The following is a 23,368-nucleotide window of genomic DNA, read 5'->3' on the forward strand; positions in this document are numbered from 1 at the left end:
AGACAGGGTCTCACTATGTTGCCCAGGCTGGTCTCAAACTCCTGGGCTCAAGTGATCCTCTCCCCTCAGCCTCCCAAAGTGCTGGGATTACAGGTGCGAGCCACCACACCTGGCCAGTACATTTCTTTATAAATGTATTTTCTTCAACCTCTGTGAACATTTCCATAGGTTATATTCCTAAAAGGAGAACTACTGGGTCAATGGGTAGCATGTACCTTTTATATACTGAAAAATATTTCAACTTTTTTTTTTTTTTTTTTTGAGACAGGGTCTCACTCTGTTGCCAGGACTAGAGTGCAGCGGCATCCTCATAGCTCACAGCAACCTCTAACTCCTGGGAATAGGCGACCCTTCTGCCTCAGCCTCCCGAGTAGCCGGGACTACAGGCATACGCTGCTACCATGCCTGGATAATTTTTTTTTTTTTTTTTTTTTTTTTTTTTTGAGACAGAGTCTCACTTTGTTGTCCAGGCTAGAGTGAGTGCCGTGGCGTCAGCCTAGCTCACAGCAACCTCAAACTCCTGGGCTCGAGCGATCCTACTGCCTCGGCCTCCCGAGTAGCTGGGACTACAGGCATGCGCCACCATGCCCGGCTAATTTTTTTTTTTTTTATATACATATCAGTTGGCCAATTAATTTCTTTCTATTTATAGTAGAGACGGGGTCTCGCTCTTGCTCAGGCTGGTTTTGAACTCCTGACCTTGAGCAATCCGCCCGCCTCGGCCTCCCAGAGAGCTAGGATTACAGGCGTGAGCCACCGCGCCGGGCCTCATGCCTGGATAATTTTTTAAAAGTTTTTGTAGAAACAGGGTCCCACTGTTTTGCTTAGGCTGGTTCCAAACTCCTGGCCTCAAGGTGATCCTTGGCCTCCCAAAGTGCTAGGATTACAGGCATGAGCCACAGTGCCTGGATCAACTTTAAAATCAACATTTAAAATCCAGCCGGCTTTGTACTGTTGTTTCTTGACATGGTGCTGGGGTTACATGGGTGTGACGCTTAATTTTATATGTCAACATGACTGGGCCATGGAGTGTCCAGATGAAACATTATGCTGGGTGTTTCTGTGAGGGTATTTTTAGATGAGATTAACATTTAAATTCTCCTTAATGTCAGTGGGCCTCATCCGATCAGTTGAAGGCTTGAATAGAACAAAAGAGCTGACTCTCCCCCAAGTAAGAAATTCTTCCTCCTGACAGCCTTCAGACAGACATTGGCTTTTGTCCTGCCTTCAGACTAGGACTGAAACATCAGCTCTTCCTGGGTCAGTAGACTGCCAGCCTTTTGACTAGAACTAAACTATTAGCTTCCCTAGTTCCCGAGCCTTCAGACTCAGGCTGGAACTGTACCACTGGGTCTCTTGGATTTCCAACTTGCTGACTCACTCTGCAGAGCGAGGGACTTGCCAGATTCCATGATCACATGAGCTAATTCCTCTTAATAAATCTCTCTCTCCCCACTACTCTCTCTCTATATCCTATTGGTTCTGTTTCTCTAGAGAACCCTCCCTAATTGTAATGGCTGTATTCCATTTGTGAGAATTCAGCGAGCTATACTCTTACAGTATGCTCCGTATGAATATTAAATTTAAATGTAAAAGTTTATTGAAAGTTACAAAAATAGAAATAAATATTTAAAATATTTCTTTAGACAACAGCCAGCTCTGCATGAGAGTATAGAAAAGTAAAGCACTTACCATACACTACCAGAGGCTGGAGAAACTGGACAAACTCTTTTTTTTTTTTTTGTGAGACAGAGTCTCACTCTGTTGCCTGGGCTAGAGTGTCGTGGCATCAGCCTAGCTCACAGCAACCTCCTATTCCCAGGCTCAAGCAATCCTTCTGCCTCAGCCTCCCGAGTAGCTGGGACTACAGGCATGTGCCACCATGCCCAGCTAATTTTTTCTATATATATTTAGTTGTCCAATTAATTTCTTTCTATTTTTAGTAGAGACGGGGTCTCGCTCTTGCTTAGGCTGGTTTCAAACTCCTGACCTTCAGCGATCCTCCCCCCCTTGGCCTCCCAGAGCGCTAGGATTATAGGCATGAGCCACTATGCCCGGCCATGGACAAACTCTTTTGAAAATCAATTTGGCACCATTTCTCAAATATCTTTAAAAAATTTATATTCTTTTATCCTATAATCCCATTTCTGCAACTCAAACCTAAGGAAATAATCTGAAATGTGGAGAAATGTTTTTGCACCAAGATGTTCACCACAGCATTGTTTATAATAGAGCAAAACCAGAAACCACCCGGATGTACAGCAACAGGGAAGCTAACCTTTTGAGTCAATCACAGTCCTTCTCACATCTCTGCGCCCCTACCTGTGCCCCCACTGAACCCACAGCAGGACACATGGTACTGCGGCCAGCCACAGCTGACTGGACCAAAGGGGTACACCTGACTCAAGCTAGACCAATCAGAGTTTCTTTATTCTAGAAAGGTGGAACTGGGACAGAGGGACCTGAGTCAGTCTCCTCTGGGTGCTCGAACTGGAAGATGTCATAAAACCAGAGCCAGGACAGCCCACCCAGCCCCTGTGCAAATGTAACAGAGAGACAGAAAGAAGAGAAGATAAAAGAACATCACAGAAAATGAAGCTCAAGAGAGAAGAGGAGGAGACAGGGAGAAGCTGCTGAGGCCTTCAGGTCTCTACTCTTGGGGTTCCACAAGATACTCTGCCATCCTTCAGAGACTCTTCCTTGCCCTTCTGCAAAGCTAATCCATATGCATTCTTTTACTATTATTCAATTCTTCCCTAACTTATCAGAAATTGCTATCAGGAGTGGGGTGTGCAGCAAAAGGTCCTCAGAGACAATGAGAGCACTTCGGTGTGAAGTCCTGATGGGGTGGGGGAAGTGGTGTGCTGCTTAACGTTTAATAGCTAGTCTTCTGGGATTGAGGGGAGGAGCCCTGACTTGTAGTGTTTGCCAGTTTTTATGGTGTGCATCCTTCCCACCGTGGTCAGTCTTGAGGTACCAAGGTGACATGACTAAACAGAGATGCTTACGACTGACTCTCACAAGCCAAGCCAGCTGGCTCCAGCACAGCACCGGGCAATGGGAGAAGAGTGAGCACAGCACTTCCCTACGGGGGGTGCTGGCAATCTCGACGTGCTCACTAATCTCTTGGCATTCAGACCACATGACCAGCACATCTGTGTCGTTCCAGGTCGAGAACCTTTTAACCCTATCCCAGACCAGCATAAGAACTTTTTGAGACCCATAACCATATTCCCTGAGTTTAAAAACCAAAAGAGGAGCTTGGACCTTATCGGCTAACCCCATCTCCCAAGAAAAAGGGCAGCCCCCCCCCCCACCTACCTCACTGGGAAGGACCAGGGCTCCATCTCCATCCCGGAGGACTCCATCCTTCCCCACCTGGGGGAGCACAGCGGGTCTGGCCTCCTCGCTGCTGCCTGGCTTGGCCGCCTTCTTGTTCAGGATCCTGGCCACACCCTCTGGCTGATGGTAGCTGGCCGGAGAGAGGGGCTCTGGCTTCTTGGCACTCTCCTCTCCCGCTGCCGAGGTGGGGCTGGGTGCCCGGCCACACACGTTACGGAAGAACTCCTGCACAATGCCGTACTTGGGAGGCTCCGGCTTGGCCCGAGCCTCGGACATGCCCAGTTTCCAGACAGATTCCGTGCTCCCTGAGTGCTCCACCACACTAAAGAGGCTGGACAGTCCGTCGTTGATGTTCCGCAACACAGGGCTGTCCCGCGTGGTGGTAGAGCGGGCCCAGGCCGAGCCATTCTGCTTGCCCTGGTGGAGGTTCCACAGGCTGCGGTCCTTGGCGGTGTCCAGCTTGGACACGGACCGCCTCTGGAGCTTCGGCGAGCCATACTTGGGTGAGCAGCAGGGCCGCTCGATGCGCGAATGGACCTTGTCCAGGGAGGAGGAGATCTGCTTGCTGCGCACGGACATGAGCGAGGAGCTGCGGGGTGACCAGCTCTTGCCGTGGAGGCTGCTGCGGGGCGGGTCAGTCTGCAGGCCCACACTGACCGTGCGGATGGTCTGGGTGCCGACGCTGGCCAGGCCCACCGTCTGGCTGGATGTGCTCTTCACCTTCCTCTCCAGCGAGCCCGAGCGCATGGCCTGGCGCACACAGTTGGTGATCTCCTTCATGTCGTCGCTCATGTTGCCCGACATCTCAAAGTCACGCAGGGCTGCTGGGAAGCCAGGCCCGGCCGCTGAGGGGCTGGTCCCCGAGCCTCCGTCCAGGCGCTGCCGTGAGAAGTTGCAGAGCCACCGGCCGTAGGAGCTCTCGGCCAGCCCGTCGGCCTCGGCCGACTCTTTGGGCTTGGCTGTGGTGAAGAGGAAGCCGGGCTCGATGATGATCTTGCCCTCCTTGTCATGGACCACAGGGACGCCCAGGCGCCGGGCCACGGGGGGGCTGTAGTAGACGCGAATGCCCGTCTTGTCGGGCGCCGTGTAGCTGCGCTGCATCTGCCGCCCCGAGGGGTCCTGGCAGGCCAGGGCGCCCAGGCGGTTGCAGTCCCTTGGCGAGAGCCCCGGCTTTTCCTTGGCATCTTTCTCAGGATCCACGGGCTCAGAGCTAACAAAGGAAAAGGCAGGGCTGCTGGGCAGCTTCTTGCCCCGGGCATCCCCGCCGGCAAGGTAGGGGGAACAGTCGAGCAAACTTTCAAACTCAGACATGGAAGAAACAGATTTGGTCCTGCAAGGGCAGAGGAGGAAACGTGGTATCAGGGGAAACAACACGCACTGAGCGCCCACTCCGGGCTGCGCACGGCGGACCAGAGCTGTCTGGTCCACCTCGTGTAGCGGACGCCGTTGGTGCCCAGCCTCCATTCTCTCCGCACTTCACCTACACGCCGCACCCCACACTGCCTGCTGAACGCCTGCCTTTCCCTACCTGAGGGCCTTTTCTCTGCCTGTAGGTTCGTACTTGGCCTCCACAGACAAGCAGCAGGAACCAGCAGGGTCTATGCCCCGACACGCAGCCTTCAACGACGACAGGTGGGATTTGGTGAACGAGTACCCTGGGCTCCTTGCTCCTTGGGGGGTAACTATCACTTGCATGTTCTACTCTGCTCCTGAGCAAGACTGCACTCCAGGTACCAATGGGGTAACTTGGTTGACACTCCTTTTATAGCTGCCTGTTCTTTTCCTGTCTCACTTCCAGGTGCTTCCTGGAATCTTCTCCCAGGTAAACCATTTGCACTTAAATCCTTGGCTCAGTGTTTGCTTCCGGGGGAACTCAAAGTAATGCACATGAAATGCCCAGCGCAGACCTGGCGCATGTGTTGTCTGGAGACGGAAAGAGCCAGGCACACGGAAGCACCCGGGCACTCCCATCACTCTAGGAGGAGCTCCTATAACTCTAGGAGATGGAGATATGAAATGCGGCCCAAGGTCTTGGAACTAGAAACGGCAGGGCTGGAATTCAAACCTGGCCCTCCGACTCCAAGGCCCATCCTCCTACCCGAGGCCTGCTTTGCTCCCGGGCTGCTCTCGAAGGCTCCTGTAGGGTTGTTTCCCTCACTCCTTTCATTGGTTTCCTAACTGCAACTATAGTCCTTATAGTCTTGGGGGTCCCCCCAGCCACACCACAGGCCAAAATTCAATAATCCTAGGACCGGATGTCTATCCTGACTCTCCTAACTCCAGAGACAAGAAACGGGATCCCGAGAGGAGCTAAACATGTCCCTTCCCAGCAAGGACATGCTGGGCCTGCTTTCCATGCCCAGAAGCAAACAGACAATAAACTGCCGGCTGCAGCTGCCACTGCCCGGGGTTTCCAGCCCCTGAGTGGCTTGGGTTCCAGAGAAACCCCGTCCCCATGCTCTCCCAGCTCTGATGAGGTGCATGGTAGACGGGGAAAGGGGAGAGGAGAGAGGCAAATGGGTGGGGCAGGGGTGGGGCTGGGGCGGGGCTGTGGGGCGGAGCAGGAGACCCACAAGCCAGTACCTCTTTAAGCCGGTTCCCCCAAGCTCGACTTCAGAAACAGCCTCCTTGTCGTGGATCTTCTCACTGCATGTCTGTCGAGGGCGAGAGACAGGAGGGTCAGTCCTGGCCACCAGAGCACCGAGGGCAGGTGGCAGGAGGCTAGTGTGGGAGCTGAGCCTGGACCTCAAAGCCTAATTCTCCTCATCTGTAGAGCGGGGCTGGTGTCACCAACGGTCTCGAATGCCCACTGGGCAGTTCCTGGCTGTGCTGCATCTAAGTCCCCACCAGAATTACGTCATCCAGGCTGGGCCAATCAGAGCTCCAAAAGTGACCTCGAGGAGAGAGCGACCATTCTTATTCTAAATGTGGCGGCAGCATCAGTGGCCCACTGTTCAGTTGGTGCTGACGGCCACGGCCTGGCAGCGACTGCTCTGGGCTTGGCCCACCCTGGATCCACAGACAGTCCCCTGCGACCTGACCTGCACTGGTTTTCTGAACTGCACCCCCAGTCCACTTGAGCCCGCAATAAAACCCTCTCCTGCCTCAGCTCCCCAGAATCAGTGTTTGTTTGCAACCAAGTCTCCTGACTGATGCACCACTTCCACAGGCCATCATGAGGACGGGACGGGGAGATGCGAAGGGCCTGCGGCTCGCTGTTTGGTTATGCGGTGTGCTGCTACGTGACAGCTGGCACCTGAGGCCTATATGCAAACTCCACCAATGTGGCCTTACTGATCTTCACACCCAGGGCTAGGCTAAGGCAGAAAATGCGATTCTCATTTACCAAAGAGGCAACTGGGGCTCAGAGACGGAGAGTGACTTATCCAAGATCACACAGCTATTTAGGGGCCTTGCTTTTCATAGGGCACAACTAAAACCAAGAGAGGCCAAAGGTTCCTCCTGGACATGGAGGGATGGCACTGGCAGAGGACCCTGCCCACACCCCAAACCACAGGCAGGAACCATGTGGAAGAGACCCAGGGCCGAGGAGCCCAAGGCACGCGGGCATGGCCCGGTGGGATAGGGTTAGCATCCTTCCGTCATGTCCCCCACAAGCAGGGAACTTTCCAGTGGAGCAAGGAGCCAAGAGAACACGGGTGGCAACCGCGCTACTCACCTCTTTCCAGCTGTTGTCCTGCTTCTCCAGGTCCGAGTGTTTCAGGGCCCAGGGGTCGGCAGCCTTCTGCAGCTGGAGAAGGGCAAAGGGGTGGGTCAGTGGCAGGTGAAGCTGGTCAACGGGGTCCCGCTCAGGGCAGGGCCACTCCCTAGGCTCCACTCTGCAGCTCAGAGGACCCGCATCATGGGCTCGGGGCCATCTTCTCAGAGGGGAGCAGCTCTGAGCCACCCACAGGTGGATTTGGAAAATGATAACAAAAGCAACTACTTGCGAGCGTCCTTCTAAATGTCACTGTATTGGCCGGGTGCAGTGGCTCACGCCTGTAATCCTGGCACTCTGGGAGGCCAAGGCGGGCGGATTGCTCAAGGTCAGGAGTTCAAAACCAGCCTGAGCAAGAGCGAGACCCAGTCTCTACTAAAAATAGAAAGAAATTAGCTGGACAACTAAAAATATCTATAGAAAAAATTAGCCGGGCATGGTGGTGCATGCTTGTAAGTCCCAGCTACTTGGGAGGCTGAGGCAGAAGGACTGCTTGAGCCCAGGAGTTTGAGGTTGCTGTGAGCTAGGCTGACACCACAGCATCTACTCAGGGCAACAGAGTGAGACTCTGTCTCAAAAGAAAAAAAAAGAGTAAACCTAACACAGAGGAACACATGCTTGAGCAACTGAGTCAGAGAGAAAGATCTGGTTCCTACTGCATTCTCTAAGCACCTGGATCCAGCTATACCTGAAGGAGAACCTACCTCTGGGGGTAGGGGGGAGGCCTCACCTGACTTAGGCGGTTCTGCAGCTCCTTCACCTGCTGTTCCACCTGCTGCTTCTCACCCTGCAGCCGCTCTACCAGCTGCAGCTTCTCCTGGCTCCAGTTGCGCTCGCTGATCTGCAACTGCCGCGTGAGCTCCATGACTGCGCTGTAGGACTCGGCCAGGAGGTGCTGCTGTTCCTCACGCTCCCTCTGCAGGGCTGCCTTCCAGTCGGGCCCCGCCCTGTCCGCGGCTCCCTTGCCAGCCTTCAGCTCCATCTGTGGAGAGACGCAGACAGGGCAGCTGGTACCAGGCGGCCCCTCCTCTCTGCCTCCTCCCGCCTCCCCTCCTGGGTGCCAGCAGCGGGCAGGGGGACAGAGGTCTCCCGGGAAGACCCTTCAGCTGGTAAGCCTTGGCTGATCTCCTCACGCAGAACTGACCCCTCCTCACAATACGGGCTTGTAGGGCTCTTCCCACAAGCCAAGCTCTGCGCTGTGGCTTTCCAGGCATCATGTCAGTGTCCTTGTGAAGACTCTGCAACAACTAGCACTGCCCATATCTTACAGAGGAGGAAGAGGTTCAAAGGGGTTGCTTGTCCCAGGTCACATAGCAACGACATGGCAGAGGTTCCCAGTTACTATTTCTCATGGTAGTTCATCAACTCTTGGCGGCAGTATGGGCTTTGGTAATGGGTGACATGTTATTTATATATATCTCCTCCTAGAGAGCTGGGGCTTCACCTTGTCTCCCACAGGCCCCGCATGGGGACACGCACACGCAGTCATGTGACATGTATGTGCAGGAATCACCCCAGCATGATGGCTTTCTTGGCCCCAGACCTCAGGGTGGCAGGAGGGAAACGTGTAACCTCAAGACTCAATGTCCCCCACATTCCCCTGGCTGTGGCCCGGAAACCAGCCTGTACAGGGCCGGTCAGGTGCTAGTGGGAGGAGCACCTGGAATGGCTGGGTTTGGGGGTGCAGTGGGAGCCGGGCACACAGTGGAGTGTGCGGGTGGGCGGGAGCTGTGAGATCAGCAGGGTAGACGGTGGCCCCAGGAAGAAGCCAGCAGTCCGTGGCACTGGGAGGATGGTAGAATCGGGCCATGGGAAGCCAGGAGGGGCAGAGGTTTGGGGAGCACAGATTAGTCTGCCACTCATGAGCCAGGAGACACTGGAAGAAGACTTCACCCCTCTGTGCCTATTCTGTCATTTGTCCAGTGGAAATCATCACAGTGCCACCTCGCAGGGGCGGGCGATGCCGGGAAGGCAGCCTGCACCACAGAGCTGGGGCCGCCGCTCTCTCTGAGTGCAGGAAGCCACCCTCTCACTTGCCAGGCCAGACGCGGGCAGCAGCCTGCCCCAGGCACACAGCAGACCCCAGACTCCCAGAGCTCCTGGTTAAGGCTCCTCTGTCAGGCTGGGTTGTTAGAGGGGAAGGCCCCCAGTCTTGGTAGAGGGAGCAAACCAGGCCCAGGTAACAGGGTTAAGGCGCTCCTACAAGGACAGCCCATGCGGTCACCATGTGGTGTGAAGAGCATCACCAGGTGCAGACAGGCATTTAAGCACACTGGCCTCACCTGTGCCTCTTTGTCAATCCCCTGCCTTCCTTCCCTGCTCCAGTGACTCCCACTCCCCTCTGTTTCTGGTGCCCTTGCTGTGTGATTCGAGGCAAGCCTCTTGCCCTCTCTGGGCAGCAAGGCAAAGCCAGGGGGTTCCTACGCCTCCAAGACCATGGCTTGGGCAGCCTGCTCCCAGATCCTACAGCTGAAGGCTAGGCTGACTGCAAGGGGGCAGATGTCTCTGACAGGTGGGGGCCTCACCTGGGTGGCATGGCCTTTGAGCTCTGCCCGCTCCGTCTCCCAGGTGGCCTTGGCCTTGGCAAACTGCTGCTGAAGCTCAGTGAGACCACGGCGCTCATCCCGGAGCAGCCAGCAGAGCTCCTTCAGCGTCACCTTCATGTCGGCCAGGGTCTTGATGTACTCGTTGGGCTGCAGACAGAGGCACGGTGGGGTCAGAGGAGCGGAGCCTGGGCTCACAGAACTCACTAGGAGTCCAGCTGGGACTCTCCCAGGCCTTGGGCAGGTCCCGTGACCTCTCTAGGTCATCTCACCCACATGAGATGGGGATGACAAGCCCAGCCCTGGCCACCTCCTAGGCTGACGTGAGTCCCAAACCCGACATAAACAGAAAATCGTGCAGTTACAGTAGTAATTATTCAGCCTGAATCTAAGCTGAGCAATCCGAATGCTTCGAGACCCTGCAGTGTTAGGTCGTGTGTCTTTCTCTTTGCTCAGGGTCAGCCTCTCTGGCCCGCTGCAGGCCAGATGTGACGTCTGATCCACGGAGCCTCCCTAACCGTGACTGACTCAGTCCCAAATCTCTCCTGGGCCCATAACCTCATTTCCCACCCGCACCCCAGCTCGTGTGTGACCCCGGGATCCTGAGCCCCGGCTCTCTCTGACCTATGGCTTGATTTGAGAGCTCCTGACCCCAGGCCACAAGGCCCCTCTTCATATGCCCCTAGCCTGATGTCCTCGCCCCTGCTATATACATCCTGAGCCACACCCAGGCCCAGCATACCTTGCCACACTTCTGCGCACACAGTTCTCTGGGTCCACAGTGGTCCTCACCCCATTCTCTATCAGGCAAGCTCCTATTCATCCTTCAAACCCACTCCGTACAGCGCCTCCTCTGTGATACGGTCCCCTATACTCCAAGTAGAATTAATTGCTCTCTCACCTGTGGCCCCAAGTCCATCATCTAGCACTCTGTCACTGCCCTGGGATGACTTATACACCCCATGGCACTGAGCACCTGAGAGCAAGTGACCAAGTGACAACCCTGTGCGGCACGGGTGCCCAGTGCCCAGAGAAGGCAGCAGGAAGTGATCAGTAGACGGACAAAGGAATGAGTGGACAGAACAGGACCGGGAAAGGGCTGAGGACGCACTGTGTTCTGGGTCCAGCTGTCCCCTGTGCAGGCCTTGTTATCAGAATGCTGAGCGTTGATCTCCTCTTCCTCCATCAGCAGGTACAGCTCCTTCATGCTGTTTACCTATTTTTTTAAAAAAACAGACTCAACAGGAGGTGGGAAGATGTCACATTTAGGGCTCCAGGAGCCCAGACAGAGGGGCTGCACAGCCAGGCAGGCAGGATGCACAGGGGCCTAAGGCATCCTGGCCCAGCACTGATTCCCCACATGTTAACTTCGGCCCTCGGCACTGTGTAGGTTGAGGTGCACCGCCTCTCAGGGCACTGAATATAAATATATATCTGTATGTAATACAACTTTACAACTAGATTAATTTTCTTTTTTTGAGACAGGGTCTCACTCTGTTGCCCAAACTAAAGTGCAATTGCATGATCATTGCTCACTGTTTCCCTCAACTCCTACAGCTCAAGTGATCCTCCTGCCTCAGTCTCTTGAGTAGCTGGTACTACAGGTGCTCACAACCATGCCAAGCTGATTTGTTGTTTTGTTTTTGGTAAAGACCAGGAGTGGGGTCTTGCTATGTTGCCCAGGCTGGCCTTGAACTCCTAGCCTCAAGTGATCCTCCCACCTTGGCCTCTCAAAGTGCTAGGATTATAGAAGTGAGCCACCACACCCAGCAAAACTAGATTATTAAATTCACCTAGATACTGCTGTCTGCTAAAGACGCTGTGTAAAAGACCAACCAGACCCAAGGGACCTTCTCGTGCTGTGGCAGGACTGGGTCTATCTTCCCCACCATGGTGTACCCGCCACCTGCCATGTGCCCAGTAAAGGGCTGGTTACAACCAATAGACGCTGAATGAGCCCACGAATGCAGGGAGGGAAACCTGCTAACCCAGGGCACAGCTATGGGCCTCAGAGTTGTGTCAACACCAGCTGAGTGTCCCTTCCCTACCCCTGCCCCCGCCCTCCCCACCACAGTCCCAGGCCCAGGCCCAGGCTCAATCATACCTCAAGGAAGTCATCCCCCTCGCTGGGCAAAACCTTGCCCTGCCGCCAGCGCTTGAGGAACCACCTGAGCTTCATGAAGAGCAGCAGGAAGTTGTGCTTGAACTGCTGGGACTCCTGCACCAGCATGTTCTTCTCCTGACTCCAGAATTTCTGCTCCAGCCTCCGCTGGAGGCTCAGACTCTGCAGCTCAAACTCCCGCCTCAGGAGCGCCCTCTGCTGGTCCTCCTTCAGCTGCAGGGGGACAACCGCTTGAGCAAGCCCGGCTCGCTGGTCACTACCCCACCCCACGCAGACCCCGGACAAGGCAGGGGGTTAAATCTGCGAGGGGCCTGTGGGTGATCGCTGCCCGGGATCCCACCTCGAGCAGCTCATTCTACTGAAATCGGCATTGCCCTCTGCTCCTCCAGGGAAGGGAAGCTCATAAAAGCAGCAGTACCACAGGGACAATGGCTGTCTGACTGCAAAAACCATGACATCATGTACTGAGCACCTACTGGGCGCCCAGTGTTTCACATGAGCTTTCACATTCAATGAGGAAGCCACCGGGGTGAGCATGATGGCAGGGAGGGTGACTCCCGTGGAGGGCAAAGGGCATGCTGGGACTGAGGCTGACAGACATGCAATGCCCTAGAAAGCAACACAGTGTCATGGTCAAAGGGACCTGGATTCCAGTCCCAGCCCCACTTTGCTCTGGATGTGCAACCCTGGGCAGAGCACGTTAGCTATCTGGGCATCAGTTTCCCCATCTGTAAAATGGGGACACCTCATAGGCAAGAGGACTAAAGGACTTAATGTGTGGAAAGTGCATTGCACAGGCCTGGTATACAGTATGGGCTTAATAAAGGCTATTCCAGGATTTTTTTTTTTTTTTTGAGACAGGGTCCTGCTAGAGCGCAGTGGCTTCATCATAGCTCACTGTAACCTCAACCTCCTGGGCTCAAGTGATCCTCCTGCCTCAGCCTCCCAAATAACTGGGACTACAGGTACATGTCACCACGGCTGGTTGATTTTTTTCTATTTTTAGCAGAGAAGGGGTCTCGCTCTTGCTCAGGCTGATCACGAACTCCTGGACTCAAGCAATCCTCTGGCCTCAGCTTTCCAGAGTGCTAGGATTACAGGTGTGAGCCACCACACCCAGCCCTATTATCGTGATTCGCAGCCAACCCTGATGGGGGCACCGTCTCATAGATGGGAAACTGAGGTCCTGAGAGAAAACAGGACTGACCCAAGTCACACCGGCCAATGACAGGTCCAGCCCAACACAGCTAATGCATAATCACAAGTGCAGGAACACACGAGCAGGGGATGGGGGCCGACATCCCCGCCTTCTGAGGACCCACGCATCCCCAGGGCCTCTGCCTCCAGCTCAGAGAGGCTGCTGGGGCAGGTGCGTGGAAGGCGCAGGGCACCACGCACCTGGACGATTTTTTGGTTGAAGTTGTCAGCCTCTTCCTTCCGAAGCTGCCGCTCCTGGGAAAGCTGCTCTTGCAAGCCGCGAAGGCTGTCATGGGCCTCAGCCAGCACCAGCTGCAGCTCCTTGATCTGGGGTGGGGACAGGGGACACAGATGAGAAGGAGGCAGAGAGAGGAGGAAAAAGACAGAAGCTGTGAGCTAAGGACTGGAGTGGTAGGGGAGCTATAGTAAACCAGGCCCAAGCTGCCCAGGTACAGATCAGGCACAGCCCACCTCTGTGGGCAGACACGACGATTAAATGAAACACTGCGTATCAAATCTAGCCATTGTTATCATTTCACTTTGATCATCTCTTTTTGCAATTTATATGAAGAAAACAATATGCTGTGAAACGGGTGGATTGCTCGAGGCCAGGAGTTCAAAACCAGCCTGAGCAAGAGCGAGACCCCATCTCTACTATAAATAGAAATAAATTAATGGGCCAACTAATATACACAGAAAAAATTAGCCGGGCATGGTGGTGCACGCCTGTAGTCCCAGCTACTCGGGAGGCTGAGGCAGCAGGATTGCTTGAGCCCAGGAGATTGAGGTTGCTGTGAGCTAGGCTGACGCCACAGCACTCACTCTAGCCTGGGCAACAAAGCGAGACTCTGTCTCAAAAAAATAAATAACTGTGAAGTTTTAGAAACAACTTAGATAATAAATGACAGGGACTAAAGTGTGTTTAATGGGTCTATACATATGTAAAAATCCACTCAACTGTACACTTAAGGATAGCGTTTGGGTTTTTTTAGAGACAAGGTCTCTCACTCTGCCACCCAGGCTAGGGTGCAGTGGCGCAATCACAACTCACTGCAGCCTCAAACTCCTGGGCTCAAGTAATCCTCCTGCCTCAGCCTCCCAAAGTGTTGAGATCATAGGCGTGAGCCACCCCGCCCAGCCACTGTCCTTTATTGTGTGTATATTATTATATTATACTTCAATGGAAAATAAAAAAACAAAAGAAAAGACATATACTTCAATAGAAAAACAAATAAAGGACATGGACAAACACTAAATGTAAACAGTGGTTAACTACATGAAGATCTTATAATGTTGACTTTCTTCTTAATATCTCTATACAATGCTACTTAGGGATCTTAGGATTACAGGCATGAGCCACCACTCCCAGCCCTATTATCTTGATTAGCAGCCAACCCTGATGGAGACATTTATTGTTATTTATTGTTTATAATAACTATGTAAAAAGATCTAAAGAAAAAGGTAAAAGTACATTTTGGGGGGAAATAGTGGTTTTCTTTTTAGACAGAGTCTCACTCTGTTGCCTGGGCTAGAGTGCTGTGGTATCAGCCTAGCTCACAGCAACCTCCAACTCCTGGGCTCAAGCAATCCTTCTGCCTCAGTGTCCTGAGTAGCTGGGACTACAGGCATGCGCTACCATGCCCGGCTAATTTTTTCTATATATATTTTTAGTTGGCCAATTAATTTCTTTCTATATTTTAGTAGAGACAGGGCCTCACTCTTGCTCAGGCTGGTTTCAAACTCCTGACCTTGAGCGATCCTCACGCTTTGGCCTCCCAGAGTGCTAGGATTGCAGACATAAGCTACTGCGCCCGGCCAGAAATTGTGTTTTAAAAATTTGTAGCTAAGTAGGCAAAATTAACCTATTCGGGTAGAAGTACAGACGGTGACTAGTAGAGTACACAGGGACCTCCAGGGGCAGGTTCTGCTCTGTTTTCTGGGTCTAGGTGCTAATTGCATAGGACTGTTTGGTTTGTAAGAATTATTTGAGCTTAACAATAGTGAGCACTTTTGCTCATTGACTTAACAATACGAGCACTTTTCTGTATGTGTGTTATAGTTGATAACATTTTTTTTAAGCATGTCAGGTAACATAGGGAAATGCTTACGCTATCTTATTAAGCAAGGGGAAAACGGGGGCAGGGAAATGTCAGCCCCAACTCCTGCATAAAATCTTCCCAGGCATGGCAGATGTCCCTTTGTGAAAGAAAATAGAGATTTATATTATATGGCCAATAATGTGATAATTTGGCAATGGAAGGCACGCTGACTTGAGGTATATCCTGTACACCTGTTTTGTATTAAAAATCCTTGCAGGCCAATGTCTTCCAGACATTAGCAACGGAGAGAGATGGAGGTAGTCTCCTAAACTCAATCCCTCTTAGGACTTTGTTTTGCTTTATCACCTATTTCTTTTATTTTCTTACTGAGCTCTCGAATTATCTCCTTTGTGTGTGTGTGTGTGTGTGTGTGTGTATATATATATATATGTATATATTTGTCCTTCTTTTCCTGTTTGCTCTGAGAAAATTATGTTCCATGAAGGATGTGGAATGTGCTTGTCTTTGGATTGTCACCTGTCACACCTAGCCTGGGAGGTGCCCAGCCAATATGTGTTGAATAAATGAGTGGACCAGACGTTTGTGGTTACATCCTATGGATCACAAGTCACACCAGCTTTAGATTTTTTGAATGCATAAATAAATGATCAAATATTTTAAAAATCCTTGCAGGGCTAACTACTGTGCTCTCTCTCTCTCTCTGGTATCCTCCTTCAATTCAGTGTTCAACACGGGGCTGGGCAATTAAACTGCTCAATAAAGAGTGGCTGAATGAAATGACTGAATGCATGCGGGAAGTTATTCTCTCTACAAATGAGCCTATAGGCATAGGCCTATTTCCTTTCTAACTATTTCATTTTCTTCTCTTTATGCCATGGCTTTTAGGAAGCTCAGACCACCTAACTTAGTGAGTTTGACCCAGCAGCTTCAAGGAAGTTTCTCCTCCATGGATGGTTATGGGCTGGCCTTCCTGGGACCAGAGTCGTCTTCCCAGGGACGCTCAGAAGAAAAGCGTGCTCAGGCTGGGATATACACAGGACCCTCCACGCTGCAGGAGTCACAGGAGTACCCCACCCAGTCCACAGGAGCCTTTTCCAGCTTCGGGTTCAGTAAGAGAAACAGAGGATAGGCTCAGTAGGCTTGGGGGAGGCTCAGAACCACCCAGAATTCCTGGAGGACCAGAGAATCCTAATAGTTCTATCCTAACAGACCACTCACCCTAACCCTCCCCTATTACAGACAAGGAAGCTGTGGCCGGAGGGGAGGAACATGTCCAAGGTCACACAGCCGCTCAGATAGAACTGAGACTTGAATTCAGGTCCACTGAGTCCCCGGGTTGTATCATCATCATCATCCTCATCATCATCGACATCCTCACCCAACATGGACCAGGCCTTAAGCTAAGGTTTTTTTTGTTTGTTTGTTTGCTTATTTGTATTGAGACAGAGTCTCGCTCTGTTGCCCAGGCTAGCGTGCCATGGCATCAGCCTAGCTCACAGCAACCTCAAACTCCTGGGCTCCAGCAATCCTCCTGCCTCAGCCTCCTGAGTAGTCGGGACTACAGGCATGCGCCACCATGCCTGGCTAATTTTTTCTATATATTTTTAGTTGGCCAATTAATTTCTTTCTATTTATAGTAGAGACGGGGTCTTGCTCTTGCTCAGGCTGGTTTCGAACTCCTGACCTTGAGCGATCATCCCACCTCAGCCTCCCAGAGTGCTAGGATTACAGACGTGAGCCACCTTGCCTAGCCAAGCTAAGGTTTTATTGTGTATTTAATCCTTTCAACAACCTCAAGAGGCACCTTCATTTGACAGGTAAGAAAACCAAGAATCAGAAATGATTCTCAGTGAAATGATTTATCCAAGATTTCACAGCCAGTGTAGAGTGGATTTAAACCCAAACAGCCTGAGTGTAGAGACTGCTGCCTTCCTGCCACATAAATTAGTATTTCCATGAAATAATGTAAATTATTAAATTACCAGTAGATTTACTATAGAAAAAAAAATCAATTTCTTCAGATGAGCTCATAAATTTCCTCTGATTAGGCCATGAGAATAGCTCTAACTTCCTTATTTCCCTTTTTGCCCTGGCTGCCAGGAAGCTTGGAACCAAATAGAATGCTCAAAACCCATTATCTTCACCAGCTAAGATCCTCTATGCATCACTTTATTTGGGGGAAGGCCCTGGCCATGTTCCTCCTACTCAATCCCTTGCTTGTTGAGGCCTAGACCCACCTCAGAGGCGTAGGAATCATTGTCTTCAGCTCGGTAAGGTCTGAAGCTCCGGCTGGGGTCAGGCTTGGAGTCCAAGTCACCATTGCGGAAGGGCTCTCGGATCCTGGGCTCCCATTCTGGCAGATCCCTAAAGTCAGGTGGCTATATCCAGAGGCACAGGTAGAAGAGACCAAAGATAACTATGGGGAGGAGGCTGAATTGTGCCAGAAATAACCCCCACCCCAGGCATCCTGGCTCCATATGAGGCTCCGGACCACCTAACCACCTCTGCAACCCAGACCCAGCCCTGGCTAGGGGCCCTGCTACCACTCAATGAATGTTTGCTGAGACAATGTAGGTAAGTGGTGAGTGAATACACGGATTTTATGAATGTCTATCTTGTGCACAAACTTTCTTAGCCAGCCCCAACTGTCCTATCACACACATGGCCCCCACTCATTCCTCCTTCCAGAAGAACCAAGAGGTAGACTCAACATGGGGTAGTCTGCTTGCTTAAAAAAGCAAGAACAAGCCAGACCAACAGGGCATGATTTAAAGAGATTATGGCACAGTTCTGCAGTATAGTTGTTAGAAAGAAAGAGCTAAATCTCTCTCCTTCTCTGGAAATGGAACAATCCCTGCCATTGCTCTCAAGTGAGGATCAAACCTCCCCAGTGCTCTCTGCACCCCAGCCTCGTGCCTTCTCTTCAATCAGGGCCTTGGACACACCATGCTCCTACTCCTGGTCTGAGCTGTGCCTGTGCACAGAATGTTCCTTCTGCCAAGAACACTCCTCCCCCACCAATCCACCCCTCTGACCTGAGGTCAGATTAGAGGCCTTCCTGACCCTGGGGTCTACGTCAAGTTCCTTATTCATAAAACCACACACTTTTCCTTCAGATCCCTCCTCCCAGTTTGTAAGTGCACATTCCTTGGCATGCTATTTTGGTTAATTCTTCTCTGTGACCCAATAAAGGCCATGAAAGCAGGAATCCTCTCTGGTTTTGCCTACCCTGACATCTCTAGCACCGAGCACAAAGGCGTATGAACAAACAAAACATCACAAAGGAACAAATTGATATGTTACATGAGAAAAATAAGCTGTGTGTATCAAACAGTTTGGATGAAAAAAGAAACATGTGATAGTATATGTACAGAAAGATTGAGAAGAGTACACTATAAGGATGAAATATTCTAGATCTATACCACTAGACACACATGACTACTGAGCACTAGAAACGTGGCTATTGGGACTGAAGAACTGAATTTTCAATTGCATATAATTGTTATTAATTTAAATTTAAGTAGCCACATGTGGCAGTGGCTACCATACAGGACAGCACCACTCCAGACTGTGAACAGTGGTACCAGTAAGAAGTAGGAAGGGGGAGAAGTCTTCACTTTTTAACCTCAGAAACTTCTGAAATTCTTTGAATGTTTATGTATTATTTCTGCAATAATACTTTTTTTTTTTGGACAAGTACCTTTGCTATTTTTGTTTTTCTAAGTAGTATTTTACAGACGTCAAGGCTGGAAGTTCATTACCTTTAGAAAGCCAAGTTCCTTGTCCTTACATAGAACCCGACCAAAGATTTAAGAAAAAAAACCACTAATTTTCAAATACAAAATTCAAAAGAGGTAAGAAAAACAGAAAGGGCAACCTGGCAAACTCCTGGGGCCTCAGAATCAACCGCAGTATCTATAAAGTAAGTGATTTGTGATTTATTCACTCAATGGGATTGTACCCAGTAAGGAGAATAAACCCACCACTGCTCCATGCACCAACACACACGGGCTTAGCGGCCAGGCACGGGCGCGCGCCGTGTGGTTCAACATATGCAAAGTTCATGGACAGACAAGACTAAAGCAAGAGAGGGGCTACCCTTGGGAGCAGGGATGGTGACTAGAAGGGGGACTGGGGGGCTTCTGGGTGCTGCTCATGTTCTATCTAGTTCTCGTTCTGGGTGGTCATTACAGGAGGGTGTTCATGGGGAAGATTCGTGAAGCCGTGCACTTGGGCTTGTGTCCTTCCCGGTCTGTGTGTTATGGTTCAGTAAAGTGTTTATATACATAACATTAAAAAAAAAAAAAAAAAAAAGGAACAGGGCCTGTGACTGGGCCATCTTACCTGGAAGTCTGAGCCGAGGTCTTTGGCCAGAAGAATCTCCTTGGAGGGCCCCTGGGAGCCCAAGGCGGGCAGGGCGGGGAAGGGCTCTGGCTGCTCCTTGGCGGAGCTCCCGAGCGCAGCGTCCGCCCTCCGCACGAAGGCGTTGAGCTCCTGATGCAGCACGCTCAGCCGCACCAGGATGGCATGGATGAGCTTGGTGTCCCTGGGGCCCTCGCTGTTGTCAGCACACTCATTGTCCAGACACAGCCGGAGGCCGGCGGAGAAGCCGTTGGCGTCGGCCACCAGGACGTCGATGGCCTTACTGACCAGGGCGGCCTGCTCCCTCAGTCCAGGCAGCGCCTCGGCCTCCCTGGCTCTGCAGAGCCGGGCCACGTGGGGCTCGTGGGCCTCGCCGAGGGGAGCGGGCACACACTGGGCGGAGTCCCCGGCCTCGGCGTCCGTCTCCAGCATGGGCCGCATGCTCTGGCAGGAGGCGAGGTCGCAGCGCTGGAGGTTGGAGAGCAGCACGCGGTTCTCGTACTGCAGCTTCTTGACCTTGCCGCTGAGCTCGCCGATCTGCAGCTTGGCGGCGGCCAGCTCCTCCTGCGAGGGCTCGCTGAGCACGGAGCAGCTGTCCTCCGACAGCGCCACGTCCAGCTCGTGCTCCGAGCGGAACTTGGCCAGCTCGTTGAGCAGCAGCTTGTTCTGGTCCTCCAGCTCGGCCGAGGAGCGCCGCAGCAGCTCCGCCTCCTCCTCCACGAACTGCAGGTGTCGCCGCAGCTCCGCCAAGCTCTCCCCGCACTCGCCGCCCCCCAGCCCGGAGAAGGCCAGGCGCGGGTCGGCGCCCCCGCAGCTGCCACCGTGGTCTTTCATGTCGTCCATCTCAGCGCGCAGGCCTCGGTTCTCCACCTCCAGCTCCACGATGCGGCGGCTCAGCAGGTTGGCCTCCTCCTCCACCAGCTTCAAGTGCACCTTCAGCTCGGCCTCCCGCGAGTGAGGGGCATCCGCCAGCTCCTCCGCCGACAGGGCGCTGTCCAGGTCCCCGTAGAGCGAGCGGTACTTGAGCAGCTCCTCCTTCATGCTGTCGTTCTCCTTGGCGAGCTTGGTGAGCTTCTTGCACATGAGGGCGGACTCCTCCTTGGCGAAGTGCAGCTGGCACTTCAGATCTGCGCTGTCCTCCTGGGGCCGACCACACAGGGACAGACACACACAAACAAGCCGGGGAGGTGAGTGCTGGGAGGCTTAGGACCAGCCATGGCATTTGGGGGAACACCATGTGCTGGGATCACAGAACTAAATCAGCCACAGCCCCACCCTCAAGGAGCTGGGGATCCAGAGGGGATGCAGAGATTGCAATAACCTTGATAATGCAGCAAGGGTGGAGCGCCTGCCTGGGAGCAGGTGACATTCTGATGGGTGACCGCAGCTACTACTACCATTTCCTCATCTGTAAAATGGGACAGTAACAGTCCCTCCCTCCCAGAACCACGGAGAGGATTAACTGAGATAATTTAATGAAAAGGGCCTGGCACCCGGACAGCCCAGCACCCCTAGGAGCTGACAGTATTCTATGCCTGGCCTGTGCTGTATACAGTACTTTATCTAATTCTAATAACGAACCCACAAGATAGGGACCGATGAGGAAACGGAGGCCAGAAAGTGAAGTGACTTGCCCCAATCACATGGCAGTCAAGCAGAAGAGTCAAGAGTCAAATCCGAGTCTCTGACTCTGGACCTTTGGATTTGACTGTTGTGCTGTTTTGTAAGTCAGTCTGCTGCTCCTGGGGGAGTCTGAGCGTCTAAGAGCCATGGGCTCAAGGTGTGGTTTGGGGAAGTGAAGTGGGCAGCAAAGCTAAGAACATAAACAACCAAAAAAATGGAAGCTGGGGAGGGGTAGGCACCCCTGGGGACTTGTCGGGCCATCTGGAGTTAGCCTGAGCCTTCAGTTAACCTGCCCGTGGGGGCTGCCAGGAAGTACCTGTACCGAAGGCTTCTTATCTGTCTTCCCCAGGGAGCGGGTTCCTCTTTTCTTCAAGGAATGCTAAAGGGAGATAAAAAAAAAAGTCAGAAGGAAAGCTCACAAGAGTGATGCTTATCCAAAGAGTAGTCATGGTGCCAATGCCCACACGGAGGGCTCCACCCCCGTCCCAGTCCAGGCTTGACCAGCACCAATAGGGAGCTGGAGGGGCCCTTGAGACCACCCAGTGGGCTGCAAATGAGGGACATGCCAGAGCACCAGAGTGTGCAGGCTCCTCCCCTCTCTCTCACCCCCACATTGTGATCTTGGCTGGTCTGCTCCAAGACCAGGAAATCTGGGTTTCTGTTCTTGTTTGCCTTTCATTCATGCATCAAAGATTTCCTGAGCACCTATCATGTGCCAGGCAGTTAGCTGTAGAGAACGTGGCAGTGAACGAGCCTAGGTACCCAGGCAGGGTGCTGGGGTGCTTGGCCCAGATCCCCCCATCAGAACCGGGACACTCATCCCCCAGCTAAGACCTCAAAGCTGGGTGCTCTGCGCAGCAACAGCCACTGGCTGAGGGTTGAGGTCTGGTGCCCTCTATGGATGGATGGTGTCATTCTCAGGGGTACTCTTCCAGCTCCACGAAGAGTAAACCTCGGGCGACTTCTGGGGCCCCCTTCTCTTGGGGCCCCAGAACCTCGTCCAGAAAAATATATAAAAAAAAAAAAAAAAAAAAGAGTAAACCTCTGCATGCAAATCTCCATTTCAAAGGGAATCCTGGCCCCCTGCAACTGACACCTACTGGGAACTTTAACTCAGAATGAATACTAATAAGGAAAATGAATATGAGTACAACAAATCATAATTATACAAGAGGCTTAGAAATTATCATGAGAAACTGATGGCAAATCATGATTCAAAAATCCAGAAGCAATAGGGGTAAAAAATTGATCCATTTGATTACTCAAGCAAATTCTACATGGAAAAAAAAAAAAACACCCTATGACAAGCAAAAATATAAATGACAAAGTAGGAAAAAAAAATGTTTCCATTTTATAATACCAATAAAGGGTTGATATCCTAAATATGTAAAGAGGATATCCTAAATATGTAAATATTCTATAAGGCCAACAAACCTATAGGAAAAGAGGTCAGAGATATAAAAAATGATTCACAGGAAAGACAAATGGATCTTAATCATATCATCCCACTCATGATAGAGAAATGCAAATTATAACTATGCTGAGATACCATTTCCCACCTATCAGATTGGCAAAAATCCAAATTATATGACAATGTATCCTACTGGTGAAGCTATGGAGGAACAAGAAGGTTCAAAAATTGCTGGCAAGAATGCAAATGGCACAATCTCTATGTTGGGGAATTTGGGGAAATGTTAAAATAATCATTACTGAAGTTTCCCACTGTCTAAAAAAGTCCTTCAATTAGATGCATGATTCCATTCAAACACTTCCTCCCAAGAGAAGGGTGATTCATGTTGGTGGTGTACAAAACCACACTTAGGTTGCTTTTGACTTTAAGTTGGGCTGGTATGTTTTTGAAAATGGTCCCAGGTGATTTGGATACATGCCTACTCCCAACCCCCTCCTCTCACACCCATCCCCGAAGGTGAGAGCCACTGATCTAATCCAAGCCCCATTTTACTGAAACAGAGAGGGGCAGGGACTTGCTCAAGGTCCTACTGCAAATCCATAGCTGACCTGGGACCCGTTCCTAACATGGCTCCTTTTTTTTTTTTTTTTTTTGAGACAGAGTCTCACTTTGTTGCCCAGGCTAGAGTGAGTGCCCTGGCGTCAGCCTAGCTCACAGCAACCTCAAACTCCTGGGCTCAAGCAATCCTGCTGTCTCAGCCTCCCGAGTAGCTGGGACTATAGGCATGTGCAACCATGCCTGGCTGATTTTTTCTATATATATATTAGTTGGCCAATGAATTTCTTTCTATTGATAGTAGAGATGGGGTCTCGCTCTTGCTCAGGCTGGTTTCGAACTCCTGACCTCGAGCAATCCGCCCGCCTCCGCCGCCCAGAGTGCTAGGATTACAGGGGTGAGCCACCGGCCCGGCCTTAACATGGCTCTTGATCA

At 51.8% G+C, this 23,368-nt stretch overlaps 1 protein-coding gene across 1 annotated transcript in view; it reads right to left on the reverse strand.

Annotated features, from left to right (window-relative positions):
* The window catches only part of MTCL2 (microtubule crosslinking factor 2), a 69,221-nt gene that overhangs the window by 10,331 nt on the left and 35,522 nt on the right, over positions 1 to 23,368 (reverse strand). The window contains exons 4-14 of the mRNA XM_012755072.3: positions 21,284 to 21,346; positions 19,327 to 20,484; positions 17,220 to 17,360; positions 13,124 to 13,249; positions 11,708 to 11,938; positions 10,715 to 10,819; positions 9,586 to 9,753; positions 7,791 to 8,042; positions 7,022 to 7,093; positions 5,926 to 5,996; positions 3,322 to 4,672 (exon numbers count right to left, since the gene is read on the reverse strand). Coding sequence (XP_012610526.2) covers positions 3,322 to 4,672; positions 5,926 to 5,996; positions 7,022 to 7,093; positions 7,791 to 8,042; positions 9,586 to 9,753; positions 10,715 to 10,819; positions 11,708 to 11,938; positions 13,124 to 13,249; positions 17,220 to 17,360; positions 19,327 to 20,484; positions 21,284 to 21,346 — 3,738 coding nt within the window. The remainder of the gene's footprint in view (positions 1 to 3,321; positions 4,673 to 5,925; positions 5,997 to 7,021; positions 7,094 to 7,790; positions 8,043 to 9,585; positions 9,754 to 10,714; positions 10,820 to 11,707; positions 11,939 to 13,123; positions 13,250 to 17,219; positions 17,361 to 19,326; positions 20,485 to 21,283; positions 21,347 to 23,368) is intronic.

Source organism: Microcebus murinus, chromosome 16 (genome assembly GCF_040939455.1).
Source record: "Microcebus murinus isolate Inina chromosome 16, M.murinus_Inina_mat1.0, whole genome shotgun sequence".
In the NCBI taxonomy this organism is placed as follows: Eukaryota; Metazoa; Chordata; class Mammalia; order Primates; family Cheirogaleidae; genus Microcebus; species Microcebus murinus.